Source organism: Limulus polyphemus, unplaced genomic scaffold (assembly GCF_000517525.1).
Source record: "Limulus polyphemus unplaced genomic scaffold, Limulus_polyphemus-2.1.2 Scaffold2833, whole genome shotgun sequence".
Lineage (NCBI taxonomy): Eukaryota > Metazoa > Arthropoda > Merostomata > Xiphosura > Limulidae > Limulus > Limulus polyphemus.
Genome location: NW_013668443.1, coordinates 115202 through 142177, shown reverse-complemented (window position 1 = coordinate 142177; position 26976 = coordinate 115202). Strand labels below are relative to the sequence as shown.

General features: G+C 34.5%; 1 protein-coding gene across 11 annotated transcripts in view; it reads left to right on the top strand.

Moving 5' to 3' along the window:
• The window catches only part of LOC106468018 (mitotic spindle assembly checkpoint protein MAD2B-like), a 68343-nt gene that overhangs the window by 7673 nt on the left and 33694 nt on the right, over nucleotides 1-26976 (top strand). For all 11 annotated transcript variants that reach the window (XM_022396319.1, XM_022396312.1, XM_022396313.1 and 8 more), the window contains exons 2-4: nucleotides 15544-15662; nucleotides 16221-16393; nucleotides 18752-18846. In XM_022396319.1, coding sequence (XP_022252027.1) covers nucleotides 15544-15662; nucleotides 16221-16393; nucleotides 18752-18846 — 387 coding nt within the window. The remainder of the gene's footprint in view (nucleotides 1-15543; nucleotides 15663-16220; nucleotides 16394-18751; nucleotides 18847-26976) is intronic.

Below are 26976 nucleotides of genomic sequence, written 5' to 3'. Positions count from 1 at the left end.
GGTTTGGGTTCCGTACCTGAGTTCCAGAGCCTCAACCAGTCTTCTATAGTTGTGTCTGTCGGCTGCTGTCAACTGTCCAAGTATTTCCAGTGGTTGTCCCTTCAAGCTCATTGCCAGATATACAGCTTTCTGTTCCTCTGTCCATCCGTTCATCTCTGCCAGTAGCTCGAATTGTGCTCTATATGCTTCCCACGGTGCCTTCCCATCGAATTCCTGTGGCTTCCTTTGTACTGGATCACCCTTATTGCTGACATTCATATCTGGGATGTGACTTATAACAGGACTGAAGATGTCTGCATTAGGGTTTAGCTGCTGGCTCTGTAGGGCGCTTGCCATTGTCTGGGGCTGATTAAGTCGATGGTCAATGTATCCTCCTTGTGTAACACACAACAAATCGTTCTTTAAAGTATCTAATTCGCTTTTAAATTTACTGATGTTTTCCATTTGTACTTCTTGCCATTGTTGTTGACTTTCCTGTAGTTGCTGCTGACTTTCTTCTTGTTTCCTTTCTTGTTCCAGTTTCCACTGCTGTAATCTCTCTTCTTGTTTCTTTTCTTTTTCCTCCAACCACTTTTGTAATTTCTCTTCTCGTTCTTCTTGTTTCTTTTCTCATTCTTCTTGTTTCTTTTCTTTTTCCTCCAACAACTGCTGTAATCTCTCTTCTTGTTTCTTTTCTTTTTCTTCCAACCACTGCTGTAATTTCTCTTCTCGTTCTTCTTTTCTTGTTTCTTTTCTCTTTCTTCTTGTTTCTTTTGCTGCTCTTGTATTGCTGCCATTAAGTCTGCTAAACTGTAGTTTGATTTTCCGCCTCTCATTTCCATTTTTTTTATCCCACTTCTGACACCAATTTGTTATGTCTCTGTATGTCTCCTTTCTTTTTAAAACTTGTTTATTCTTCTATAATACAACTTTGTAATACACTTAATTTTCACAGTTACACACACTATAGTTCACAACAATTCACTCACTGTCTATCGCGCTTAGACTTAATTGTCCGTCCCCGCCAACTATAGTTCCGATCTCTGTGTCTGCTATCCTCAGCTCCCGCTGACCGTAATTGCTGTCTTTCTTTCTGTCTGCTTCGTCTCCGCTACGTCTCTGAATCCTTCTCTTTGTCTAGCTTACTTATATACGATAATACTGCCTGTTCTAGAAACTTCTGAGACTCTCAACACGTGCTACCAGCGTCACTTGACTCCCGCTGTCGTAACACACTAGCGAATCTTCTAGAATACTTGTCACGTGACCCCCACTGTCGTAACAATATTATTATTAAAGATTCTGAGGTATGATTTTATGACTTTTGGGGAAAGAATAAAAAGTGAAATAAAAGTAGTTGTAGCCATATTTGTGTGGTTGATTAATTTTCTTTAATGTCTGTTCTCATTCAAAACTTAAGAACATTACTTAAGGTTTGTTATGCAATGTATAAAAATGGCAAAAAAAAGCATTATTAGTTTAATGTAATAGTTACATGGTAAATTAGTACGTAGTAAAATTCTGCAAACACTTAATAATTTTGTCTTTGCATTAGTAATATAACAGTGGTAGATCAAATTGCTATAAAGACTTTTTGTACATATGTATGTAGCATGTCCAAAAAATATGACATCTCTCTACAAGTTTAGTTCATGAAGTTATGTTAATATGTTAAAGTAAGAATGTTAACGTTTCAGACACACCATATATTATGTTTACCACGTTGTTTTCTTTGTATTACATTTAACATTGTTATATTTTTATGGCCAGTTTAGGTATTATTTCCTTATTAATTTGTATCTTCATAAACAGTTGTTTCTGATATGGTACTTACCTCTTCTCACATAATTAGCTATATTGTCCAGTTCTGCCCTCTATATGCAAATTTTTTCTTTATGCATGACACAAGCTTTCTGCTCCCCCCTGTTGGAATCGAATTATTCCAACATGTCTCTCGTGTAAATCATCATGCATCACTTCTCCACCAATAAGTGCATGACATAGTCACGTGATGCCTGTGACTCTCTCTTTATGCATATACCAAACTATCACTTCTCATTTGGCAACATTTGTGCTTGGATGTGTTTTTCTTTGTTTGTTTAAAGTTTCACGTTCATCTTTAGTGTACTCACGAAGTGGTCTTCATTTATTTTCACTTCTAGTTTCTATTATGACTGTTTCTTAACTTCACTTAAATCCTAGTTTATTACAGTCATATTGTTATTTATACTTTTGATTATTGGTTGATTTTTCCTCATTATGAATTCCAAAGTTCATGTTGCCACTTTGGGTGTCACACCTACGACTAGCGCTGTACCTCATGTCCGGCAACCTGACAGAGGATTTTATCCGCATTTAATCGCCGGGAGATTGAATGTTACATGGGTCAACCTCTGTCTCTGGATCTTCCCCCACTTCCTTCCAAACAAGCTGAGGACTTGGATCATCTATTTCCACATCATGCAGTTAGGCCTAATGTGGTCATTTTAGTATGTGCTGTTTATCCTTTTCCCTTATTTCCTAGGAACTACATCCTTCCTTACTTCATGACCAATCTTCCCATCCCTATTTGGTTTCCCACACAACTTCCTTCCATGGTACCCATTCATGATACTTTATCCCTTGGCAGTCTTCCTCTGTTAAGGATCTTTCCCCTTCTACCCTCACCAATTGGGTTCAACTTCTAATTTGATTGGCTCAGTCTTCCTTGTATTCTTCCTCCTGGAATTTGTTCCAGGTGTCTTCTCATCAGATTTGACACCTCACCTTTCCCCTCACATATCTTCTTCATTGGCCATTGGAGGAAATCCTACAGTCGGGCATGTGGACTACACCTAATATGTTCATCTCCAATTATTTACATCATATCATGGTTTCTTCTTCATTGGGTTTTCTTCTTTCACCTGTGACCATTCTTCAGGCTTCAGTGTGACTTTGACTGGGTATGTTTATATTCATACTTTTCTTTTCCTTTCAGGGGCTCTTGCTTCATTTACTCATTTTATGGATCCTGCTCTGTGGCGAGTGGTGCCTGACCAGGTATTCTTCAACTTGAATTATGCACTGTACAGCCATGTTGACTCACGCACTTTATCTTCCATGGCTTCGAAATGCTCACTGTTAAGATAGGGCATTCCACAAAATCACTTGTAGGTGAATAACCTTGCAATGTAATTGCTTTATAAACTTCCCTGTTCTGGTCTCTACCACCCATGGACTGCATGGGTAAAGCAGAAGGGGATAGCTGCCCATCCCTCCCATGCCTTGTATTCAATAAATTGGTATGATCTGCTTTTCAAAATAGGGTTTCGTGGTCACCCATTGCACTGTCTGGAGGTGATGATGTTCCTCTGGACTCTCTACCACATTCTCACCCACCTATCTTCTAGTGGAATATGGGATTCCTTACAATTTTTCAGTTCCAAGCCACTAGGGAGGTTGACCATGGAGGCACTCTCCTGAATGGATTCCAAACAAAGATGGTTATAACCATTCAGTGCAGAGTAGGGAAATGGTGTTCTGCGGGTGTAGATGATGTGCTATCCTCCACTATGCAATTACAGTCACAAAGGAGTGAGACATCAAATTGCAGTTCACCCCTTTGATTGGGAGCCCTCATCCTACCCCCACGTGGATGTTGGCACCTCGTGGTTGGGTTTTGTATTTAGAGTAGAACCAATCAACATAAGTCCTCACACATGTTTATGGTTGTCTATATTCCTCCATCAATCATACTCCTTCTGTGTTATGGGTCACAGTGGAGGTAAGGGGGATTGTTCAGGTTCTGTCCTTTTTGCTATCACTTATTTCAAGGATGTTATTGCTTTTCAATTGGTTCTGGTCAGTTCTGCTGTTGGGGAAGTTGATTTATATTATATAGACATCCTTTTGATACTGGATGTTGGGTCCCCAGATTGATAGATCAAAGCTAACATGTGTTATGCTCAGGAGTCAGAGTAGTTCTAGATTCCCTCCTGGTCTCTTGAACTTGATGTGAAGATGGTCAGTTCCCAGTAGCATGAGTTTTAAATGTAGTTGACTTACCGAGTACAGTCCATCACACCCTAGCCACTCTAGACGTAGAAGCACATTGTTTAACCCACTTTTATTCTTTGTGGGATTGAGTTACATATATATTTACATGGTTAGGATCACTATCCTACCACAGTTCTCTCCCACTTGGATGTGCCCCTATCTACTACACATTTCACGGATGGGCAAAAAGTATATCTGGTTCAGAAGTGATGCAGTTCCCCTCATAATATTTTCAGATTTGACTCTTTTTACTTTTGGGGGGTACTTCTGTCATTCCCTCACACTGGTCCCACCACCTAATCAATGTGGGATTCTAGCTAATTTTGGGAGAAGAGGGAAGTACCATAATGGAAGTTATAATTTTCCTATACTGAAAATGTATTTCCGATAGGTACTTCCCTCTTCTCACACTTCCCACCCTTCCTCCCCATTTTCCTTTGGTGCTTATGTCTTCTGCCAAACCTTGAAGTTAGTTTGGTAGAGGTGTATAGAGGGAGTCACGTGAGTATGTCATGCTCCTATTGGTGGAGAAATGACGCATGATGATTTACATGAGAGACATGTTGGAATCATTCAATTCCAATAGGGGGGGAGCAGAGGGCTTGTGGCATGTGTAAAAAAAACATATGCATATAGAGAGCAGTACTGGATGAGAATAGCTAATCTTGCGAGCAGTGGGAAGTACCTATTGGAAATACATTTTCTGTATAGGAAAATAATATCTTTTGGTTACACTATATGCACTAATATGACAGTGGTAAAGTGTGTTATCATAAGTTTATCACAGATGTCACTCTCCTCTAACATTATACAGTAGGAGTGGCTTAATAAATATTCTTTGGTCAAAAGATGTGTTAAAGGTGACTGGAGAAAACTGGTATGTTATACTGAGGTTATGTTTTTTAAAGAAATTTAGTTCTGTGACAGTAGTTCAAGCCAACAGCTAGTTCTTCTGTGTCCCAAAGTAAGATATATTATTTATTGTTACTTCTATTAACAGTAATGGCAGTACTGTGTCGTATATCAAATGTCATTACTTTTTAATTTTAGTCGTTTTTTATTAGTATACTTTTTATTATAAAGATTATTTTGCTTCATTTATGAGCTTAATATTTGTATTTAGGACTAACCTAAACCTCCTAAGTTGGCCAAACCCCATCAGATATTATTGGCATTATGACCAAAAATATGTTTGATAGAGAAGGTATTTAAATGATAAAAAAAAAAAATGCATTCTAATACTAATAAATAGAAACATAAGAAGCGTGTATTTAATTAGCTATACTGATTGCCAGGTTGATTTTTAGTTTTACTCATAAGTACATAACTTTCTTTCATCAGAAGTTAATATTGATTACCACAGTAGAGTTGGCACCTTAAAACCTGAAACCAAAACATTTCATCACAGGTAATATTGCTTAAAGCAGTAAAGATTATAATAGGATAAGTATAGGGATGACCAGTTCATATCACCAAACATCTAGGACAAGGTTTACTGTCATATTTTGCCTGTTGGGAACGTCCTTTTTTTACTTATTTTTCAAAATAAGTTTGGAGTTAGTGTCATTGCTATTATATGATTAAAACAGCAGAATTGCATTTGAAATATATACTGCAGAAGCATAAATACTCAATCAGTAATATATGTTGTATTTGGTCAGCTATGAATGTAAATACAACAGTGTAAGTGTGAACCATAAAAATTTGTTAAAGTAAATCCTCTACCTAAGTAACTGGACAGATAACATATACATTACATGTTCTGTCTTTACAGTAAATGAATGTGTAAGGAAATAGACAGTATTGATAATGCAGTGTTTAACTATATTTTAGCATGTTAAATTGCATAAGCCAGATGGGTAAAAGAACAGAAGTAAAAAAAGGCTGAGGAAATAAAGATGGATATATTACATTGCCAAGTTCATTTCTAAAAGTTAAATATATGTAAATATAAGCAAAACATGAACGAAAAAGAAGACAAAATAGATAAACATCTTGTTACTGGCTTTGGTGTGGCTGAATTCCTCTACCATATCTGTCATGAAAGAGGAATCCATCATGGTGCAGCTGTTATGATGGGCTCAAAAGGTGGTGTTGCAGCACGACTAAGAAAAGATATCCCATTTCTACTCTCATTTCACTGTGCATCTCACAGAATTCAGATGGTAATTGTAGATTCAGTGAAAATCTAACCATGCATTACATGGTTTGAAGCGACTTTGAATTGTATTTTTTAATTTTACTGGAATAACCCAAACGGGAGAAGAGATGAAAAAGAAATTGTAATGGTTATAGATGAAAATTTTGACCACTTTAGTAATGTTAAATAAACGTGAAGGGTCTCGAACAAAGCAAGAGCCTTAATTAAATGCCATGAATTAAAACCTGCAAGTTGTTGTTTTACATTAGGGTTAAGTTGGCAGTTGTTAAGTCACTAATGTCAGTTTCATCAAAACACACTACAGTAAAAGAGATCCTAGAACCACTGTTGCACCTTTTAGAATTATATTCAGTTTAATGATCTACTGTTGTTATATGTCCAGCCTGCAGTTAGAGCTGGGTGATTTAATTGATCAATCAATATAATCAGTTACCTATTATTGTTATGAAAATCATCAACTAATTGAAATTAATGTTTTTGATTATTATGGCTACCAGTTAATTGAAATTATGATTAAATTAAATGTCACAAAAATAATCAACTAATCAAGATTAGTTCTAATTATTTCAACTGTCCAGGTAATCAAAATATTGCAATTATGTTTGTTATTAAGTGTAAAGTTAAATAATGGGGGGGGGGGCTTGTGATTTGGGAGTCTCAGGCTCAATTCACTTTGCCAATAAACTTTACTCACCCTTCTTAAGTGTTAAATAAAGTGCAAATTTTCTGTTTGTTTATGTTGCATTATGTTTCTAACTTATACTTGCACACTTTTATTGTTTAATATTAACTAAGATGTTGTGGACCTAGGAGAGGGGGTCAAGGGAATTCATACCTTCTTCAGTATTTTATTGAATTAGTAATTTGTTATGTACTATTGTATATATGCAGACATAAATGTGGGGTAAGAGTCTAAGGGAGGGGCAATTTTTGTCCACCAATTTGTTTCAAAAAGTAATAGATGTCTTAATGTTGCATAAGCAGGAATGGATTTAGGGGAGAGGGTTTAGCATCCAGATCCCCCTTCCAACTTTTAGGAATTAAAAATATTATTTAATGTTGTATAAGCAGGTGTGGACCTATGAGAGAGGGTCCAAAAAAGCTGAACACCTCCCCCATTTTTGTCAGAAATTATAAACTGTATGATTCAATATTGTATAAGTAGATGCAGATCCAAGCTTCTGTACACTACCATATAGTTTCAGAAGAAACATTAGAGGTCAGTGTTTTTATTTGATGGGGCTATTAATTACCATTAAAGGTTTTTTTGGGGTTTTCTGAGATCAACACAGATGGAATCTACAGCAATCCAGTTAAGATTTAACCCAGTAACTGATTACTTCTAAGATAATACATCAAATTATTGTTTAGGACATTGTTTATTTTACAATATTGATTTTTTCATTGTTTGGAAGTTATAATACTAACGAGAAAGATCTTTTCATATTTGTTGTAAGGAGAGGAAATCCACTGTGTACTTCAAACAAAGTCAAAGGAAATAAAATATTCCACTTGAATCTTTCGACTTCTATGTTTTCATATTGTTGATGACCAAAATATGCAAAAATGCAAGTAAAAGTAATGACTTAGAAACAGGCATTCTGATACCATATCTTACCTCCTCTCAAAAAATAGCTTTTCTCGACTTGCACTGCCATGTATTGGATCAAATTTTCAATGTACACCACTAGCTTTCAACCTCTTGCTTCTGCACATCCACATGCAAATGATCATACAGCAACTCTCCACCCATAGGAGTGTGACAGCACTCCTACTGTAACCAGTGCCCTCTTCACATCTGCACTTGTTAATCACTTCTCGATTGGCAGTAGTACAGACGTGCTAGTTTTGGCTTACAGAATTGTTAAAATTTCCTGTTATACTACTGACTTAGTTTTCTTTACTATTTATTTAAATTTTTGTGTTTGGGTATTATAAAAGGTTGCTTTTTCTTTTGCTTTTTTTCAAACTTTTCTTAATTTTTCATGAGCCTTTTGCAAGTGTTTTGTGGATCCCACTCTGTGACAGGTGGTGCCTCATCAGGTATACTTATTTTTTAATTCTGCACTGTCCATCCTGCAACCATGCTCAATGTTAATTACATTGTAACCCTTCCTACTGCGGATGACCTGATGTAAAATTCTAGATGCCGCCAGGTGTTGGTTGTGTGCATTTTATTGCTATCTATGATTAAATAATTACAATGCAGGTTTAGGTTATTCACACCTTAGAGCTGGGGTGTTCAATAGGACTGCTAGTAGTTCTCTCTAGTGGTTTTTTGCTTCATGAATTTGTTTGTTCTGGACTGTACACTCATGGACTAACATGAGTAAAGCAGACAGAGACTGCTGACAATCTCTGATGCTCCATGGCATTAATACTTTTCCTACTGTGAACCAGATGTACAATTCTAGATGCCCCCAGATTTTGGTTGATCGGCTCCATCGATGTGGTAGCTCTGCTTAAAAGACTGCTTTCAAAATATGGTATTGTGGTCCCTCATTGTACTGTCTCTGGTGGTACAGGCCTCTGGACTGTCCAAAACACTTTTACCCCCTTTCTTCTAGTGGAACATGGGAGTCCTTACTATTTACCAGTTCCTAGTTGCTGGGGTAGTGGACCAAGGAGTCCTGTTTTCCTGAGTGATGAATCATACTACTCAGTTGAGAAAAGGATGTTGGTATTCTGCAGGTGTTGTTGGCATATTGGACTTCCTACAGTGGACCTGACGTACAATTCCGGATGCAACCAGATTTTGGTTGTAGCACTATATCATATTCCTATCTATATATCTGACTGATTGTTTTTTTCCTACCATGTCATTCCTCCTCCTTACCATCCACTGGATGTACATTCCCAGTGGGTTTTGTTTTGGTGGGAGATGGCCCAGTTACGATTAGTATCAGGTGTAAAGAGCATGATGCCCTTCCTACTGCGGATCTAATGTACAATTTTAGATGCCACCAGGTTTTGGTTGAAGCACTCTGCCATGATATGAATATATGTATCTATTATTGCAGTTTGTCCCTCAGGCTGAGATGTTTCTTCTCCAAATGTACATTCCCAGCGGATTTGGTATTGATTGGAAATCATCCAGCTAAGTAAGTCCTCCTACTGCGGACTGGATGACAAATGCTTACTGCAACCAGGTTTTGGACTGGAGATGCACCCCAGGTTTGCAGTTCATCTTTCTACCATCTGCTGGATGTTAGTTCCTGGTGGGTCTGGTGTTGGTGATAGCTAAACGCAGCATGTTTTCTCACATGTGTATGGCCAGATATCCTCTTCCTACCACAGACTGGAAATACCATATCCAGTGCCATCCAGTTTTGGACCAGAGATGTCAGTTCTTGATTCATCTGGTGTTGATTGTGTTGGCAATTTGGGCAAGTGGAGACAGATTTTGGTATGGAAGCTCGTCTTCCCTACCAATTCCCATTTCAAGGTGAAGAACTAGGTGATCCTCTATCTACTGTGGATCTGATGTACCATTCCAGATACTGTCTGGTATTGGATGAGGTCAAACTACTGCTATGGTCTGTTGCACCGTAGCCACTTGACACCCAGGAGTCCCATTCATCAGTCATACATATTCTAAGATTCCTTTCATGTTTGTGACACTGTCATAAATAAGCAAAGAGCATACCTGGATGAGATGTGGTGCAGTCTCTTACTGAGGTGTGATGTTTTCTCTTTCGATTCTATACCTCTTGGCCTCTTTTTGGGCACTTTCTAAGGATTGATTGTATTTTTTTAAAGACCCTCCACCAGTTCAATGTAGGATTCTAGCTATTTTGTGAGAAGAGGTAAGATATTGTATTGGAAGTTAGCATTTTTGTACACTGAAAATAAAATGTATTTCCAAAAGATACATAACTCCACTCACATTTCCCACCCAGCCTCCCCACTTTCAATGATATATGGTGTAGATCTTCTGACCAATGTCAAAGGGATTAATGAGTGCAGATGTGAAGAGGGTGCTGGTTACGATAGTAGTGGTGTTGCTCTCCTATTGGTAGAGAGCTGTAGCATGATCATTTGCATGTGGATGTGTAGAAGCATGAGGTAGAAGGATAGTGGCATGCATTGAAATTTTGCACCAATAGAGGGCAGTGCTAGTCAAGAAAAGCTATTTTGTGAGAGGAGGTAACTATTTATCGGAAATACATTTTCAGTGTAGAAAAATGCTAACTTCTTGTTTTTACATGCTAAAATATGAATTCAGATGTTGGCATTATAATTTTTTTCTAAATGTAATTATAACTATTCAATTTTAATTTCAAAATATGAAACATTTGCCTTTAACTATTTTTATTTTCAAATCAATTGCATGACTAGAAATAAAGTTAACAAGCTTTGAAATTGTTATATTTTAACTAAGTTTTTTGTTGTTTTTTTCAAGTACAAAGTTGTAGCTCATAGCTCCATCATCTCTTTACTGATTTGAGATTTAATTACAGTTTCGTACTCAGGAGTCCAAACCCTTTTGATTAATGTATTTGCATAAGGTCTTGCAGGTTAACTTACTCTAATCCTATCTAAAAGATCCATACAAATTAAAAAACAACTCTCCTCTCTAATAAAAAAAACTTCTACCCTCAAATTCAGCTCAGACTAACATACAGACCTAGTCTTTGCATTAAAGACTTGCTTCAATACAAAGATCAACTACCTAAACTTCTACATTCATGGCTCATGTATAAATATATGTGTAGTGACTTTCTCAAAACCTGTTCCCTTGGCTGTGGTTTCGCTAGATAACACAAAATGCCACTTAAAAACTAGTCTGTGAACAGTTACGAGTATCTAACAGAACTGAATGTGCACTACTTAAACCCAGTCACTCATCCATTTGTTTACATTCTGAAACCACAGGTCACATTGTTTTATTTAACAGTAATTACCACAGGATCTTTAGACCTTGAACTCTACATTAAAGAAAGCTTACTTATAGCTAAAGACCATCCGACTTTCGACGACTCACAAAGCTTTTTAAATCTAAAATTGTTCTAAATTTTCACACTTAAGCTCAACTCTTGTGCAATATATCTATAATCCTTTGTTTTTTGTTTTATCCTTAACCAGTGTTTGTGATATTATATTTTTAGTTAATAATCACCTTCATAACACGATTTTCAGATTTTGCTGAAGATTGAATGAGTGTAGTCCAAAATGTTTGAACCTTGTAAATAAAATGTTTTGTGTTTTATCAACCATCTTCATCTTTATTATTAGACATCCTAAAAGAATTTCAGTTTGAGGGTAGGCTGGTAGAGATCCTAATGAGTAATTAAATTGAATCGGGTATACATGCACCCCATGCTTGGTATTGCTGGTGCACAAACATATAGCCAATAAAATGGAAAAAATGTCTTGTAGATTAATATACTCTAATCCTGCTTAAAAGAATTTCATGTGCCACGGCGATTGAGATTCCCTCTTGTTTTTTCATGAACGTGTACTGTTCATCAAATATCAAGTAGTGATTAATTTTGCAGGTGTTTTGAAAAATAATTTTATTTCCAACAGTGAAAGAAGTGTTCAACTAACCTACACGTGATGTAGGCCTATTGCCAAAACGAGTCTTTTTTTTTAAATATTTTATTGTTGATTTTTTTTAGTGTGGTAAACTTTACTGACTTTATATATAAATCTGTTGTTTTAAAGTGTCAAAAAGCTGCAATTGTTTATTTTCATTAACAAAAATTAAGTAGTTTTAGTACAACAGTCATGTCCAAATTTATAGGGAGAGACCTACGAACATTATTAATTTTTATTATTTCTCTGTTGTTACAGATTTTTCACTACTTTCATGTAGATACACTTTCATGTAGAACAGTTTAGGAGGATCAAAATAACATATTCCTAAATTATTGTACCTGAAGACAGGACTTTCTTTAGCCTTTCGTATATTTTTGCCAATTTTAAGACTACTTTATATATTAATTTATAATTAAATAAGTATTTAGACAATTTTCACTCAAAAATGTTTTAAATTGATATTTTATCATATTCTGACACTAGTGTGATTTGTGAAGAAAAAGGTTAATATTTTCACTTCTGCACAGCTGTAAGGAGTTGTGCTTGTAAACAAAAGAACATGTTTGTTGATGTTTATGTAGAATTTTTCTGCCCATCCCAAATTATAACTTTATTATTACCAAGAACCTATCACTTACCTCCTGAGAATATATTATCCATTTCTTGATTTCCAGATGTTTCCTTTAGTTTTTATATGGGCCTTGGTTGAACCTTAGATATGGTGCCATATCAAGTTGTCACTTACTAATAAAACACAGCTTTGAAAACAGCCATAAAGAAGTTTAAATATGATCAAACAGAACAAGAATTAGTCCATTACATATTAATAGAGTAAATATATAGGCTTAATATTGTTTTTATAGCTTCTGTAAATGTTCCCTTCATTTGTAAACTATGAAAATATTTGTGTGTTAAATTATATGTTTGAAAATCACAGAAATCATTTTCATTGAGAAGAATTAGATAACTTGAGATATGGTAGGTGAGCTTAAACAGCTTAGAGATGGGCTGAATGGGTAACAAAAAATTTATTAAAAGTATAACACTGTGACAAAGGTACAATGTTTGGAGAAGATTTTGTTATCATTAGGTTTAAGTAGCTTACCCATACGCAAGAATATATATATATATATTTACACACACACAGCAGTATGAAGCAAAGTCACATGACTGAAAATTGCTTAAGGTTTAATAAAGGTTTTTGATGTTTGATTCTTTATTTAATATGGTGTTTTTACATTTTGATGGATAAAGGTTTTGGGGTGGGAAATTCTTTTTGACTCCATTCTTTATATCAATCTCTATGAACTTCTAACTGTTTGTCGGGCAGTAATTACTTTCCTACTGGCTCTTCGGGACCAGGTGGTGACAGCTCTATGGCACTGTCCTACATCACCATGGGCACTCGGTCGAGAGACCTTTATTTTCAAATTTTGGATCTTCTATATTGGGCCCACTGCCATCATATCACTTTGTTGGCATGCTTTATTATGGGTTCCCTGAACCTGGTCATGGATCAGTTATTCCATCTTGATGGGATTCTACCAGTGGGGTTATCTTTGCATCCTCCTGTTTTTTTGGGAGTTTTGTTTGGGGTGTCTCCGATTTGGAATTTTGTGCCTCTCATCTCATTACACACCTTTCCTGTTCCTCATCCATTGGTAGGAGCAGTGGATCCTCTCAGTCAGGATTGGACAGGTCGTTACCTCAGTGCATATCCTCCAATTAGTCTTTTTCCTCGTGTTCTATCAATAGTTCAGACCACACTTTGTTGAGTTTTTCTGGTGGCATCCTATTGACCAGCTCTAATATGATTATCGCTCCTCCATCAGCCACACTCCAGTGTGCATCATCCATCCATACATGCACTCCATCTTCAAGTGTGGCTTTTGTCTGGTCCCTCACCTGAAGGTCAGGACTTTCCAGCAGGCATTTAGCTTCCTTGTTTCCTATCCAGGTCATCCTTCCTATTTGACAGTTTACCAGCATAGGTGGTATACTTAATGCTGTTGATCTATATGCCTAGGTTGTCATATTTTCCTTCCTACCATTCCTCCATTGCTGTCCTTTTTCACTTGGCCTTAAGACTGGGACCTGTCAGTTTCCTTTTTTGTAGGTTATAGGACAGTTTTGTCTTCCACTTTTTGGTTTACTATCAATTGTATTTTGCTCATCCTCCCCCCCCCCCCCCCTGCTTCTCATCAGGATTGTGGAACCTCAATGTTGTCCTTCATGCTCTTACTCGACATCTGTTTGAACCTTTGTCATCATGTTCATTATATTACTTTACTTTACCATCCCTGTTCCTCATATTGGCATGTGGTTGCTGTCTTTCCCAAGTGTTTGTGATTGGGATTTCCTATGTTTTTTTACATAGTTCCTGACTGTCCCTTTATGCCAGAGACTTTGCTTGCTCAGGAGAGTAATCCTGATTTCACTCCTCATTCGCTTCCCTCAATCTCCCACCTTTAGGACTGTTATGATCTTGACCAGCTCTTTTGCCCAAACAGAACCCATAGATGGTATATGACACATACTCTGTCTTACTGTGGTTCCCAGGTCGGTTTGTTTATTCAGTGAATCCTGCTTTTTCCAGGTGTTGATTGAGGTCGAACTCCCATTTATGATCTGTTGTGCGCTAGCCACTTGACACCTGGGGTTCCTTTCCTGCTAAAACTTTTTGGGGCCATACCTTTAAGTTTTTGGCAACACATTCCTGAAGGGTGAAGAGTATATCTGGCTTAGAAGTGGCATGATCTCCCACTGGTATGATGTTTTTCATTCTTTAGCACACCTCATGGTCTTTCTTTAGGGACTTTCTCAAGGAAGATCATATTCTCACAGGTCCTCCACCAATTCAATGTGGGATTCTAGCTTTTTGTGTTTGTTTGTTTGTTTTGGAATTTCGCGCAAAGCTACACGAGGGCTATCTGCGCTAGCTTTTTGTGAGCAGGGGTAAAATATTTTGTCAGAAGTTAACATTTTCGAAACTGAAAATACTTACCTCCTCTCACATTTCCCACCCATCCTCCCCACTTCTAGTGGGAGTTGGTTCAACTAGTTATGACCAATCTTGAAGTGGTTAGAGAGGGTGCCAGTTACAGTAGGGGTAGTGTCACACCCCTATTGGTGGAAGGTTGCTACACAATCATTTACATGTTGATATGCAGAAACAAGTGGGGGGTTAGAAGGTTATTGGCAAGCAAAACATTTGTGCTGATAGAGGGCAGTACTAGTTGAGAAAACGTTTTTGTGAAAAGAGGTAAGTATCTGTTGGAAATATATTTTCACTTTAGGCTAATGTTAACTTTTTGTTCATATAGTGATGGAGGTCAGAACTTTACAGGAACTTGAGAATGCAGTTGATGATTTCCTGAAAAATAAAGGATGGCTTTAAATTTTTATTTTCTGAAGGGTGAATATGCAAGGATTGCCATGAAGGACTAAATGGTACTATGTTGTTCATATATTATATTAAATGATAAAACTACAGGAAGTTTCATTCAGAAAGCCTAAGAGATACCATAACAACCAATACTTTTTAGAGTAAGTGGCTTGAAGTGGTAATGCATAGTTCCTGGAAATTACTGAAACTGTGCATGGTATTATGATATTATACAAACTTTCTTTTCTTACAGAAATATACTTTTTATAACAGTACTAATTTTGTAAGCTGTTTTGAATACAAGAATTATCCGTCTGATATTTTCAAATATAATTATTTGTTTGCTTACTAGATTAAGTACTTTTGAGAAATATAATATTAGGAAAAATATTAATTTTATTATCTTCAGTAATTACAAATAAGTTATTACTGTTGGTTTCAGTTGCTGCAGATATTTATTCAGAATTTATGGAAGTAGCCATCAACATAATTTTGTACTGGCGAAATGTATACCCAGCTGGTGCTTTTGAAAAAGGAAAAATCTATAATATTCCTGTGCATGTAAGTATATAAAGGAATTCAGTTGTAAGTTAGTAATTATTAATGTATGATTCCTGGGATGGAAGGGTTATTTTATGAAAATAGGTTAAGATAAGAGGAAATCTTATTAAAGTTTGCAAGATTATCTATTGGATTATTAAGATATAAATATCCGATTTCTTTGTGCTTTAAATATTCTGAAGACAATAGGATTGGAGATTACAAGTTTAAGATTTGGAAAAGACAGACTGTTCTTGAGTTAAGATCATTTTCTTTTTCTAACAAGATGATTGGCTTATGGAATGAGTTTCTATTCAAATTAGTGCAGGTTGACACTTTACACTAGTTTAAGAGGGGAATATATGATTTCCTGAAAAGAAAAGCGTGTATTAGAATTTAAAATTTTTTCAAGGGTAAGCATACAGAGACAGCCTTGCAGAAACTTCAGACTAAGTGGTTCTTTATTGTGTATAATTTTATTTTTAAAATTTGCGTTTTCTGCAGAATAAACTGTATATATCTTAATGGCTTTTATAAAGAAATACAAAGTAAAGGCTGTTAATATTTCTTCATCCTCAGATAGCTGTTCACCCTGAGGTTCAGAGTTACATTGAAAATTGCATCAAAATAATTCACAAGTTGATTGAAAACAATGAAGTGGAACAGGTTGTCATTTGCATCTTTGATAGAACATTGAAACCCATTGAACAGTTTATCTTTGACATAAAAATCCCAACCATCCACACTCTTGAGTGAGTATAATAAAACTTTTGTGTATGAAACTTTAAATGAAGAGAGTATTGTTATCTATATATATATATATATATATTAAATGATCAAGTTTAAACAAATTTACATTGCAATGGATACATATTGCTCCTTCTAAGAATTTTAATTGTGTTGAACAGTTTTTAGCATAAAAACGTTTTGTTATTTGCACTTATATGCAAAAATACTGCAGTGTAATTTTTCCTTTTAACTTACGGGTTTTATTAATATGCTTGTCAATGAAGTTCTTGTAATAAGTGGAAGTAATTATATTGTATTTACTGGATGATACATAAAAAAGTTTAGCTGTAATATCATGACTAAATTATGTATTTTTAATGCTGAGAAATAGTGTGTAAATACTTCAGTAAAGAGGAATTACTTTGAAATTCTAGATGACTTAGCTACATTACTGTTACTGGTTGGACAAAAGCATCAAAATTTGTTAAAAATTCTTAATGGTCCTAAAAATTGCTATCCATGTAGAACACCAAAATCTAAGATGGCCAACTGTCATGGTTGAAAATCACTATCTCAGGTTCTAGAAGTCACAAGAAGGCCCTATTGGTATCAGAATATGGGGTTTTGAGGTCAATGAATCTGATTTTAGACATTATAATGTTTTTAGCACACTTTCATTTAGTGAAAAAGTTGTTAATAAAGTTTAATTCTTAGGAGTTTGTCACATCAAACATTCACAATGCTGAAACCATTGTTGTTGTTGTCTCTGTGATATTATGTTATTTGCTACATTAGCATCTGCAGTGTTCTCAGAATGTTTCTGAGATTCTTGTATTGTGATATTTCAAAGGGGTGTACTGTCCACATTGGTTTTGCCACACTTATAGTTGGAACATTCTTTCTTGTAGAAGCATTTAATTAGCTCTCTATGAGTTCTAGGGACTTCAGGAATTATTATTTTTTTTTTTATCTTGGTCCAGGCAATTTCTTGTAGAGAACGTACCACCTTATGTGTTTGGTTGCTAGTTGTGCAAATTCCAGCATAGAACATTGCCCATTGGACAGATTGAAGTAGGGCATCCTAAAATATAATATCGTGCATTGTTTACCATCTGGCATAATAAAACACAACATGATTATGTTCTTGGTTATAACATGAATAAAATTAAAATGGCTGTCTTTTTTCAGTGTGTGTGTGTAAGTTTTTCCATGATTTGAATCTTTTTGTAGAAAACATGCATTCTTGCCTTGTTAACAGACTGCAGAAGACTGATTTTGTCATACACAACATATTTGAAAGTCCAAGAATTCATAAGAAGTCAATCTTTTATGTATAACAAATACAATATCCATATAATAAATTTTTCTTCATTAATATGTTATGAGTTTCATACAAAGAACATCATAAAAGCATTTTATCCAACATGAAAAACTAAATAGAGGCTTACCCTAAAGGGAACTTCTAATAAACCATACAAAAGCAATAACATTACAAAAATGTAGCTGCTATCATTAATTTGGCTTATCACGTGACATTGTAAGTAATTGAATAATATTGTTATGTCCATAATAGAAATCCTTGACCAATAAAACCTCTATTTTGATACTAATTGGGTCTTCCTGTGATTTCTAGAACCTGAGATACTGACTTTTGCACATGGGTGTGAGCCATCTTGAATTTTGATGGCCTACATGGTACCAAGCAAAATTCAGGAGAGCTCCTAGTTACAAACTGATAATTAGGGCCCAAATGAACCCATACAAAGTTTGATGTTTTTATCCAACTCATAACAGTAATGTTGAAAAATCATGCTAGGCCACTCTTCATATAAAAAATGCTGGTTTCCAGTTAAGAGATAGTTATAATTTTTAACAGTGTGATAAAAAAAAAACTATAATTATTCATAAAGTATTTGATTTGATCTAGTAGGATTTGTATACATTTTCATAAAAATTTATTATAATTTGATGGAGGTTAGATTTGACCCTTAGACTTGCACAACAAAACAACTTAACTTTTATAGCTAGGCCATGCTGGCTTACTTGCAAAAAATATATAGATTTCCATATATTTGCTTAATGGTGAAAGTAGCTGACTTTAAGACCTTATTTCTACATGAAAACACCCTTAGGTTTTCAGATTCAGAGCATAAAAATGCATCAGTGAAATGTTATTCTTGACATTTTTGGGTGTTGCAGTTGCTGAGGTATTTGTTTTACCTCCAGAGATTTCTTTTATTAATAATAAAAGTGTCAAAATGATGTTTTATAATTCATTAGTTTGATCATTAATTTAAAGAGTATATATGTTACTTCTCAAAATGTTTTTTAATCCATGTTTTAACAGTAAAACATTTAATGTTGCTTTTATATTTTTTCAGTGAAAATAACTGTTTTCTTGATGTGGAGTTAGCTCTGAGATCTTTCTGCTTAAAAATTGCTACATTCAGTGGTATTATAGAACCAGATCCCCTTGGTCAGTATACTTTTAGGTATTCTTTTATAGCTATTAATATTAACTTACAATCAGAGCAAGTTACCTGCTTAGAACAAAACTAAAAGGCTGGGATGCAAGAGAGTTATAAACTGTCTTTGCTTGAAGAGCTATATGCACATTATCTTTGTCTTGATATATTATTAAGGATATTATTAGGTGTAGCATAGTACAATATACTAAAAGGAAAACTATCTTGGAAAGTTTATGGTAAAGTATGATCTGAATTGATAAGGGGCAAATATTTTATTACTAATGGTAATCAGTTCAGCATTTGACTGTGTTTGTATTTTCTTTTCTTTCTAAATAAATAAAACAAACAAACTAAAGTTTATTTATATTTTGCTTGAATACATCATCTTAAGTGGACTAGCCTGTTTTTTAAAGTTATTCATAGTTACATTGTTTTAGTTATAGCGGGCATTTGTGATAAATAACATTTATATTCAATTTTGTTTATATTCATGCATTCACATATAATCTTAAAGAATCGATTGAACATTGATTGTTACTAATGTATTCAGTGTCATTGTTATGGCCATTGCAATAATTTTTTGTATACTTAAAACCATGGATACTACTTGAGTATTGTGTGAAGTATTGTCCCACTTTTTGTTTTAACACAAACAATGTTACTTGCATTAAGCCATATTGCAAAAAGAAAAAAATGTGTCCAGAAAATATAATAGTGATGTAATTCCAAATATAAGTGGGTAGGTTTCTTTAGTTTATAATTTTTTGCCTTTTTTTCATCTATTTCTGTTCAATTTTTATTGATGGGTGTGTGCTCTACTGCAAATACAAAAACACTGTAAGTATATTTAGGTTTTGTTTATTCACCTTTTTGCTACAGGTTTTCTTATGGTCAGGAGTCAAAGAGTATGTCATCATGTTTGTAGAGTTACGTTCAAAAGTTTATTGAACTACTATTTTGTGAATGATTGTCAATAAGTTTGGTACCAAATTGTAGAGTATAATTCAAATTTTAGTATTATACATCAGTTAGTTTCTTAATTTAAAAGTAAATATTTAAAAAAAAGTTCCTAAATATTGATTTTTGTGCAGATTAGATGTTTATGATGTCCAAATACAAAGTCTATAGTTACTTACAAATTAAAAACTCAAATTACCAATATTAAAAAGCTAAAATATAAAATAATATCTCCCATCTTTTCTATTTGCTGAGATATCACTATATTTAGTAAATCAAACACAGTGGCCCCACTCACCTTTTCCATTTTTGGAAATACTTGTTTACATACACTTGCTTTGCTCTACCATGTTTATAACCAATCAAAAGCTCAGAATTTCCCTTGTGGTTTTCTCAATCTCTCGAAGTTTAGAATTTTCCATGATTATATCTTTTGTTTTCAATCTTGGAAGGGAGGGGTAAGTGAAAAACTATTTTTTAGACCCAAATACAGTTTAGTTAGTAAGCCTGATAAATTACAGTGGAATTATGCAATATTGGTAAGAGTAATTTATAATTTTTTGTTATTTCAAAATGCATATATAACATCAAAAAAATTATTTTGTTTCACATCCTCCATGTGTGAAATTTGGCATGGAAGGTATGGTATGCCAGGTATGGCAAGCGAGTACAAATTTCTTTATAGTCATAAATAATAGAGATTATTGTTTTCTATATTTTCTGATTTACTGCTCTATGTTTAAGAAAAATAACTGAAATTTAAGAACTTATTTGTAAATGGTAATAAGATAAATATATATACAGTACTGTGCAAAAGTGTTAGGACAAAGTTAAAAATTAGATTTCAGGCTACTTTTGAAGAACAATGGAAGGTAAATTACAGGTGAAACATCAAAACTTTATTAATCTTCATATTTAGTACAACAGAAACTGTGGAAGAGCTTGAGTTCAGTAAACAGTTAATATTTTGTGTGTGTGTCCCTTTTGCTTTAATAACTGCAGACAGTCTTTCAGACATTGTTTCAACATGTTCAATCAAAGTATCATTTGGTATTTTACTCCAAATGTCTAATAGACTCCCATAAAGTTTCTTTGGAAGTAACTTTTGATTTGTCAAGTTTTTGATCAGTCAAGTACCAGATTTGCTCATTTGGATTGAGATCGGGGCTCTGTTGGGGCCATTGCATCACTTGAATGACTCCAGCAGCTTCTTTCTTAACTAAGTAATTTCTACATAGGTTGGATGAATGTTTGAGGTCATTATCTTCTTGGTAGTAGAATCCATTACCAATAATACGCAAACCACTGGGTATACCATGATGGATATGTATCTGATGGTATTTGTGCTTGTCCATTATTCCATCTGTTTTGCAAATATCTCCCTTCGCCTAAGCAGAAAAAAGACCCCCCAAACCATCACATTGCTTCTCTCATGCTTCATAGTAGGTGCTATGCATTGAAGAAAGTGTTTTCACCTTTTTTCCGCTGGATGTGCAACCTATTCTTTGGACTAAATATTTCAAACTTGGACTCATCCATCCATAACACTCTTTTTCCAATCACCAACAGTCCAGTTTTTGTACTTTTTGAGCAAATTTGGAGATCAAATGACCAAATATTCCATTCTCATTGAGTCTTCTTGATACTGTAAATCTAGACACTTTTTTTGTCATTTGGTACATGGTTGTTTATCTCGTGCTTGAGATCAGTGGCAGTCTTTCTTCTGTCCTGAAGGCTGCATAAACGAAGATACTTAACATCAGTATCATTGAGTTTAAGTGATCTGCCCCTTCCTTTCCTATTTTTAAATTTACCTGTCTCGGTCTTACAATCTAGGGTTTACTTGACATTGTTTGGGGAGCATTTCAAGTCTGCAGAAATTTCTCGGAAAGTCCAACCAGCATCATGTAAAGCTTTTATGTGAATTCTCTGCTCTACTGACAATTCTGTACACTTATTGGGCTATGGCATGACAACAAAACTTAATATATATATAGCATTAAACACTGTTTTTATCAAGGTTTATTTGTGGAGCGCTATTAAATTGATTTCGTCTAGCATATACCAGTACCATATGCTTGTTCCTTGCTAGCTTCTTTCTATATAGTTACGATAGTACATGGGGTACCATGACAATTATTTTAGACTCTAAATTTGATCAGTATGTTCATTCAAGTAGAACCCTTATGACATGCTCTTGGTACAAGTATATGGGAATTCTAAAGAATGATAAATATTCTCACCCTGGCTCAGGGATCAGTGAAGCATTACCATAGTGTTGAAATTTACATTCTGTAATGGCATGGAAGAATTAGCCCCACAAAATGGAAAGAATGACAAAATATTCCCTTTATCCTAACACTTTTGCACAGTACTGTATATACATATATATATAATGTATTATAACCTAAATGTGACTGTATTTTACAAAATATTGATCGACTAGAAGAAAGTCAAAACAGGTCACTTTATAAAGGCCAGTTTGTAGTAGAGATCATTGTTTTCTATGTTTCTTTATTTACTGTTTTGTGTTAAGACAAATAACTGAAGTTTAAGAACTTATCTGTAAATAGTAATAATATATATATATATATATATATATTCATTCATTCATTAGTTAGCCAGGCCACATTTTTTGTTCAACTTGGGGCATGATAGTGGGTAAAACAAAATATGCGGCCTAGGTACCTAATAAATGAATGTTTGCTGTAAAATTCTTATCAATACTATAACTGTAGCAACTAGTTTAGCCACAAATTTTGATTTCATTCTTTTAAGTTGCACATTGAATCCTTTTTTGCCCACACCTTTTTTCACACCTAAGATGTTTTTGATTAGATATCATGACTTTTTGTCAATACACACAAACAAACCACAGCAAGTAAGAAGGTGACACTTGATAGTAACCAACATTAGCTTTAGGATTGCAACCCTATTATTCAGAACAAACCTATACTTTACAGAACCAATCATATTCTTTAAAATATAATGTTAATAATCTCCTTTATAGTAATGCCATGGAATTGTGATCAACAGTTTCTTGTCATCACCCGCATGTACTCAGTACAGCTGTATCAAGCATCATTATTTACGCTAATTGCTTAAGCTAATATCATGTGATGCTAAATGCACTTTAATTAGGAGAATTTCATAAAATTTAGCAAATTTATGCTTAAACATTGCCAATGAATAATAACCACCCACCCATATGATTCTTTTGAAAACTTGGGCTAAAAATTGCTAATCTAGCTTGCTTGGCATAATCAATACTTATGTATCTGAATGTGCTTTCACCCTATAGTTTTTCTGCTCTAAATCAGCCATCTTTAATCCAAATGACAAAAAACTAAAAACAGTCTACCGTTACTCTTAGGTAAAGATGTAGTAAAAATTTCAGACTGATAGCTAATGCAAGTTTTTGTGTAGGCATACACAAAACTTTTGGTCAAAGTGGTTTTTATTGAATAACTCTGTACATGTGGCTTATACTTAGACCAAATTTGACACCTAATCATGGGTTGTAAAGATCTATCAGTATACCAAACTTGAAAAAATTCATAAACATAAAGTATGTTTTTCTATCACATAAAGTTTCCATACTTTTGTTGCAAAGACAAAAAAAGTAAGAACTTCAATCAAAATGGGAGATTTTTATATCACATGTATTTCTTAGTGGATTGCCTTGAAATTTGGTATGTGAAGTAAGGGTTCAGTAGAGCACATCCACTGAAAATATGTGATAGGTGGATTACTACACTCCAAGCTACAGAAAGTGAAAAATTGCTACACTATCACTCCTGTTAATAACACACAGTGTGTCCTGCAGGTTGTTTTGGATGCACGACGCATTCCCATGTGTCTTGATATCAAACTTTTTTTTCAGTGAAACTTTATATCTTATTTTTTTATTTTTCTAGCCCAACTCTATATGAACTCAGTGGATTTGACTGATCTTGTAACCAGAATAAAGAAAATACTAAATATATCTAAATTAAATTTTTTTCTTTCTAAATTGACTACAAATTGTAACAGAAAACTACAATTATCTATACTAAATAGCTTAAGGCTCATAACAGTCTACACCTGTTATACTAACTTTTATTGTTTTGTTGTTCTTTGATCCATGTCTTGCTAATAATCCCACCAAACAAGTTGCAAGTTACTCAGCAAACATGTAGTTCATGTTACTGTTTTGAATGACGTAACACGAGCTCCTCTCAAACATACCTTCTTAAGTTTTTTCTACTTATTATTTTTCATTATGTTACTTAATCTAACCTAGTAAGCATATAGTTTTATGTTTTAGTTACTTCTATAACCATAAATCAAGAATATGCAGGAAAAATAAAATATATCGTACTTACATTCGACTTTGTTTTTTTTTGCTGTCAATTGTGGATGAAATTTGAGCCTACTTTTTTTTATAATGATAGTACTAGTACACTAAATTTTTATTTACTTAACTAATGCACCAAAAAAAAAACACAGAATAATAACATGCAAAGCAAAGAATGTCCTAATCTGTTATTAGTTAACTGGCTTTCTAACTAGGATAAGAGGAGCTTAAATTAATTCCCTTTTTCCCAGGGACAGATAAAGGTGTGGGGCTGTAGCTCCAGGCCTGATTCTACTTATTTTTGGAGATAGAGAAAAAAGAGAGAGAGAACTTGTGTGTAATGTGGGTGAGCCTATTATGCGATGTAGAGTGCAGAGATTTGATTGCCTTGTTTCTGAATAGTGTGGCTAGGTGTAGCCCCACTCTGACCTAGCACATTTGCATACAATTTGCAATGAAAATGTCCTACATCTAAGTAAGGCTAGACCTACTCACCATAATCGAATGATAGGCCTCAGCCAATCAAAATCTCTTCACTCCACATTTTTATGATGCTGTCAGTCAGGCTTTTCCTTCACAGCTTATTGTGTGATCAAGCAGTAAACCTAAAATATGACTAGGCCTAATTTGCTAGGTTAGATTGAAGATATCTATGTCTTTTGATTCTTCATTCTGAAAGGTTTTGGATTTTGTTCAAGAACAGTTCAATCATTGCTAACAAGGGAACAGTATTTTAAACTATTAGGACATATTATATCAATTGTCTGTGTTTGTTAAACAGAATTTGTAAATTTTTATCCTGTAAAAAATCCATAATTATTGGTGGTCTTACATTAGCCCACTTATCAGCTGTAAGTAATTTGTTGACAACTTGAAGAGCGTCATTAATTTATTGATGTAGAATATGTGTCCTTCAAGTTCAAAACTTGGAGTTTTTGAGTTAAGTACAGAAAATCATATGCGATCATTTGTTACAAAATTATTAATTAGCTCATTCTGACATCACTCTCTTTAATTCTTTCACACACACATGCAATTAAGAAAGATCATTCTCAGTGCTAAAAATGATAATGAACACTTTGATCAAGAATGTACCAAGACAAGCAAAATACAATGGCACTTGTATGCATAGAAAATGACTTGTTAGAATCACATGCAGTGGCGTAGCAAGGGTTCTTAGCACCTGGGGGCAAAGACACTTTTGGCACCCCAACCTCTGAAATGTTTTGATTATTTGTTTTGTGACTCATTACCTACTTAATGACAATAACATAAAGAATTAATTACCGCCTTACACAGGCCTAAAATAAAGCCACAATATAACATCTCATGATTTCACAACTGTAAACCTGGAACTAATGAAGTATAGCCTACTAGGTGTACTTACATAATTTGTAAACCATTTTGATATTTATGTCATCTAGTATTGTTCCAAGTCACGTAGCTAGAGTAATCTTTCAAGCATGCAGAATAAATTTCTGTTATATCTCTAGTTTTGAAACTTATGTTTTATATGAGAAGCCAGTCACTTGTGGTGTACATGGATGGTAAAACAGTTTGACAAAATACTACTTAAGTTTACAAATAACAAATTTTATTAGTTTACAAAACTGTATATATACTTAACTAGATCTTGTACAGGTAGCATTCTGGTATTCATGGTTACATTATATGAACCTTTCTTGCTTTTGCTGCTGCAAATGCATCAATTAAACTATCAACATGTAAGGTTTTAAGTACATATTTTTCAATACTTAATATTGCCAAGTTACTAAGTCGTACTTGTCATTGAGGTTCTCAAGTATGGAAGAATTAATTTCAACTTGCTGAAGGACCTTTCACAGCTAGCAATAGAAACCCCAATTGTTAACTAAATCTGCAATGCAATTCTTAAATATGGGAAAACATCTTCACCATATGAAATTATAAATGTTAGCAAATCAGTTGCAACCATTGGTTCAGGAAAATCCATCTGTGTTATTTTACTTATCAACATTCTACAGTCTATAATTTCTCTGTGCAATTCTGGTCCATCAATATCACCTGGATAGCTCTTTGCTAAGTCAGAACATTTTTCTTGCAATGTTCCATCTTCGAAACCTCCAGAAACAATATTTTGCACATCTAGTAGAAATCCAAATCGTGAATCTAAATCTCGTAAGCAAGAAAATCTTCCTGTTATTTCTGTAATCAAGCAGTCAATAACATTCTTCATGATGCAATAAATTTCCTGTTCAGCAGTCAATCCAGCATCAGCTCCATTTTTACCTGGCATTCGTTTACGACATGTTTTTCTTCTTTCAATGGTCAATTTCCATGTTTCACATTGATTCTTGCCCACTTTAAGTGCTTCTTGACAGGGCTTTTCACGTGATTCTATCAATTTTTCTTTCAAGATCAGCAGCTGCTTCTCTAAAATTCATTTTGGGGTCCTGAAGACGTTTCTACACTCGATTGATAGATGAGAAAAGATTTCTCCAAAAATGCAAAAGTACAAGAAAATCAAATGTAAGCATGCGTTTTAGAATATTATGAGCACCACATTTTGTTTCAACCATGTTGCCATTCTCACTTAATTGCTCTAACAGTCCTAGCAATTCATCCAGTTTTTCATGTACAACTTTTACTGCCTTTTCTCTTGCACTCCACCGTGTTCTGATTCATGCTTGACAGAGATCTTAAGCTCCTGTTGCTGTTTGTCCCATCGAGTTGTTGAATGAGCAAAGAAATTATAAATGGCTTCAATTATACCAAAAAAGGTAATAACTGTTGTTTCCTGATTTGCAGCATGAAGACATGGTAAGTTCAAACTATGGTTGTCACAGTTTATAAACACTGCTTTTGT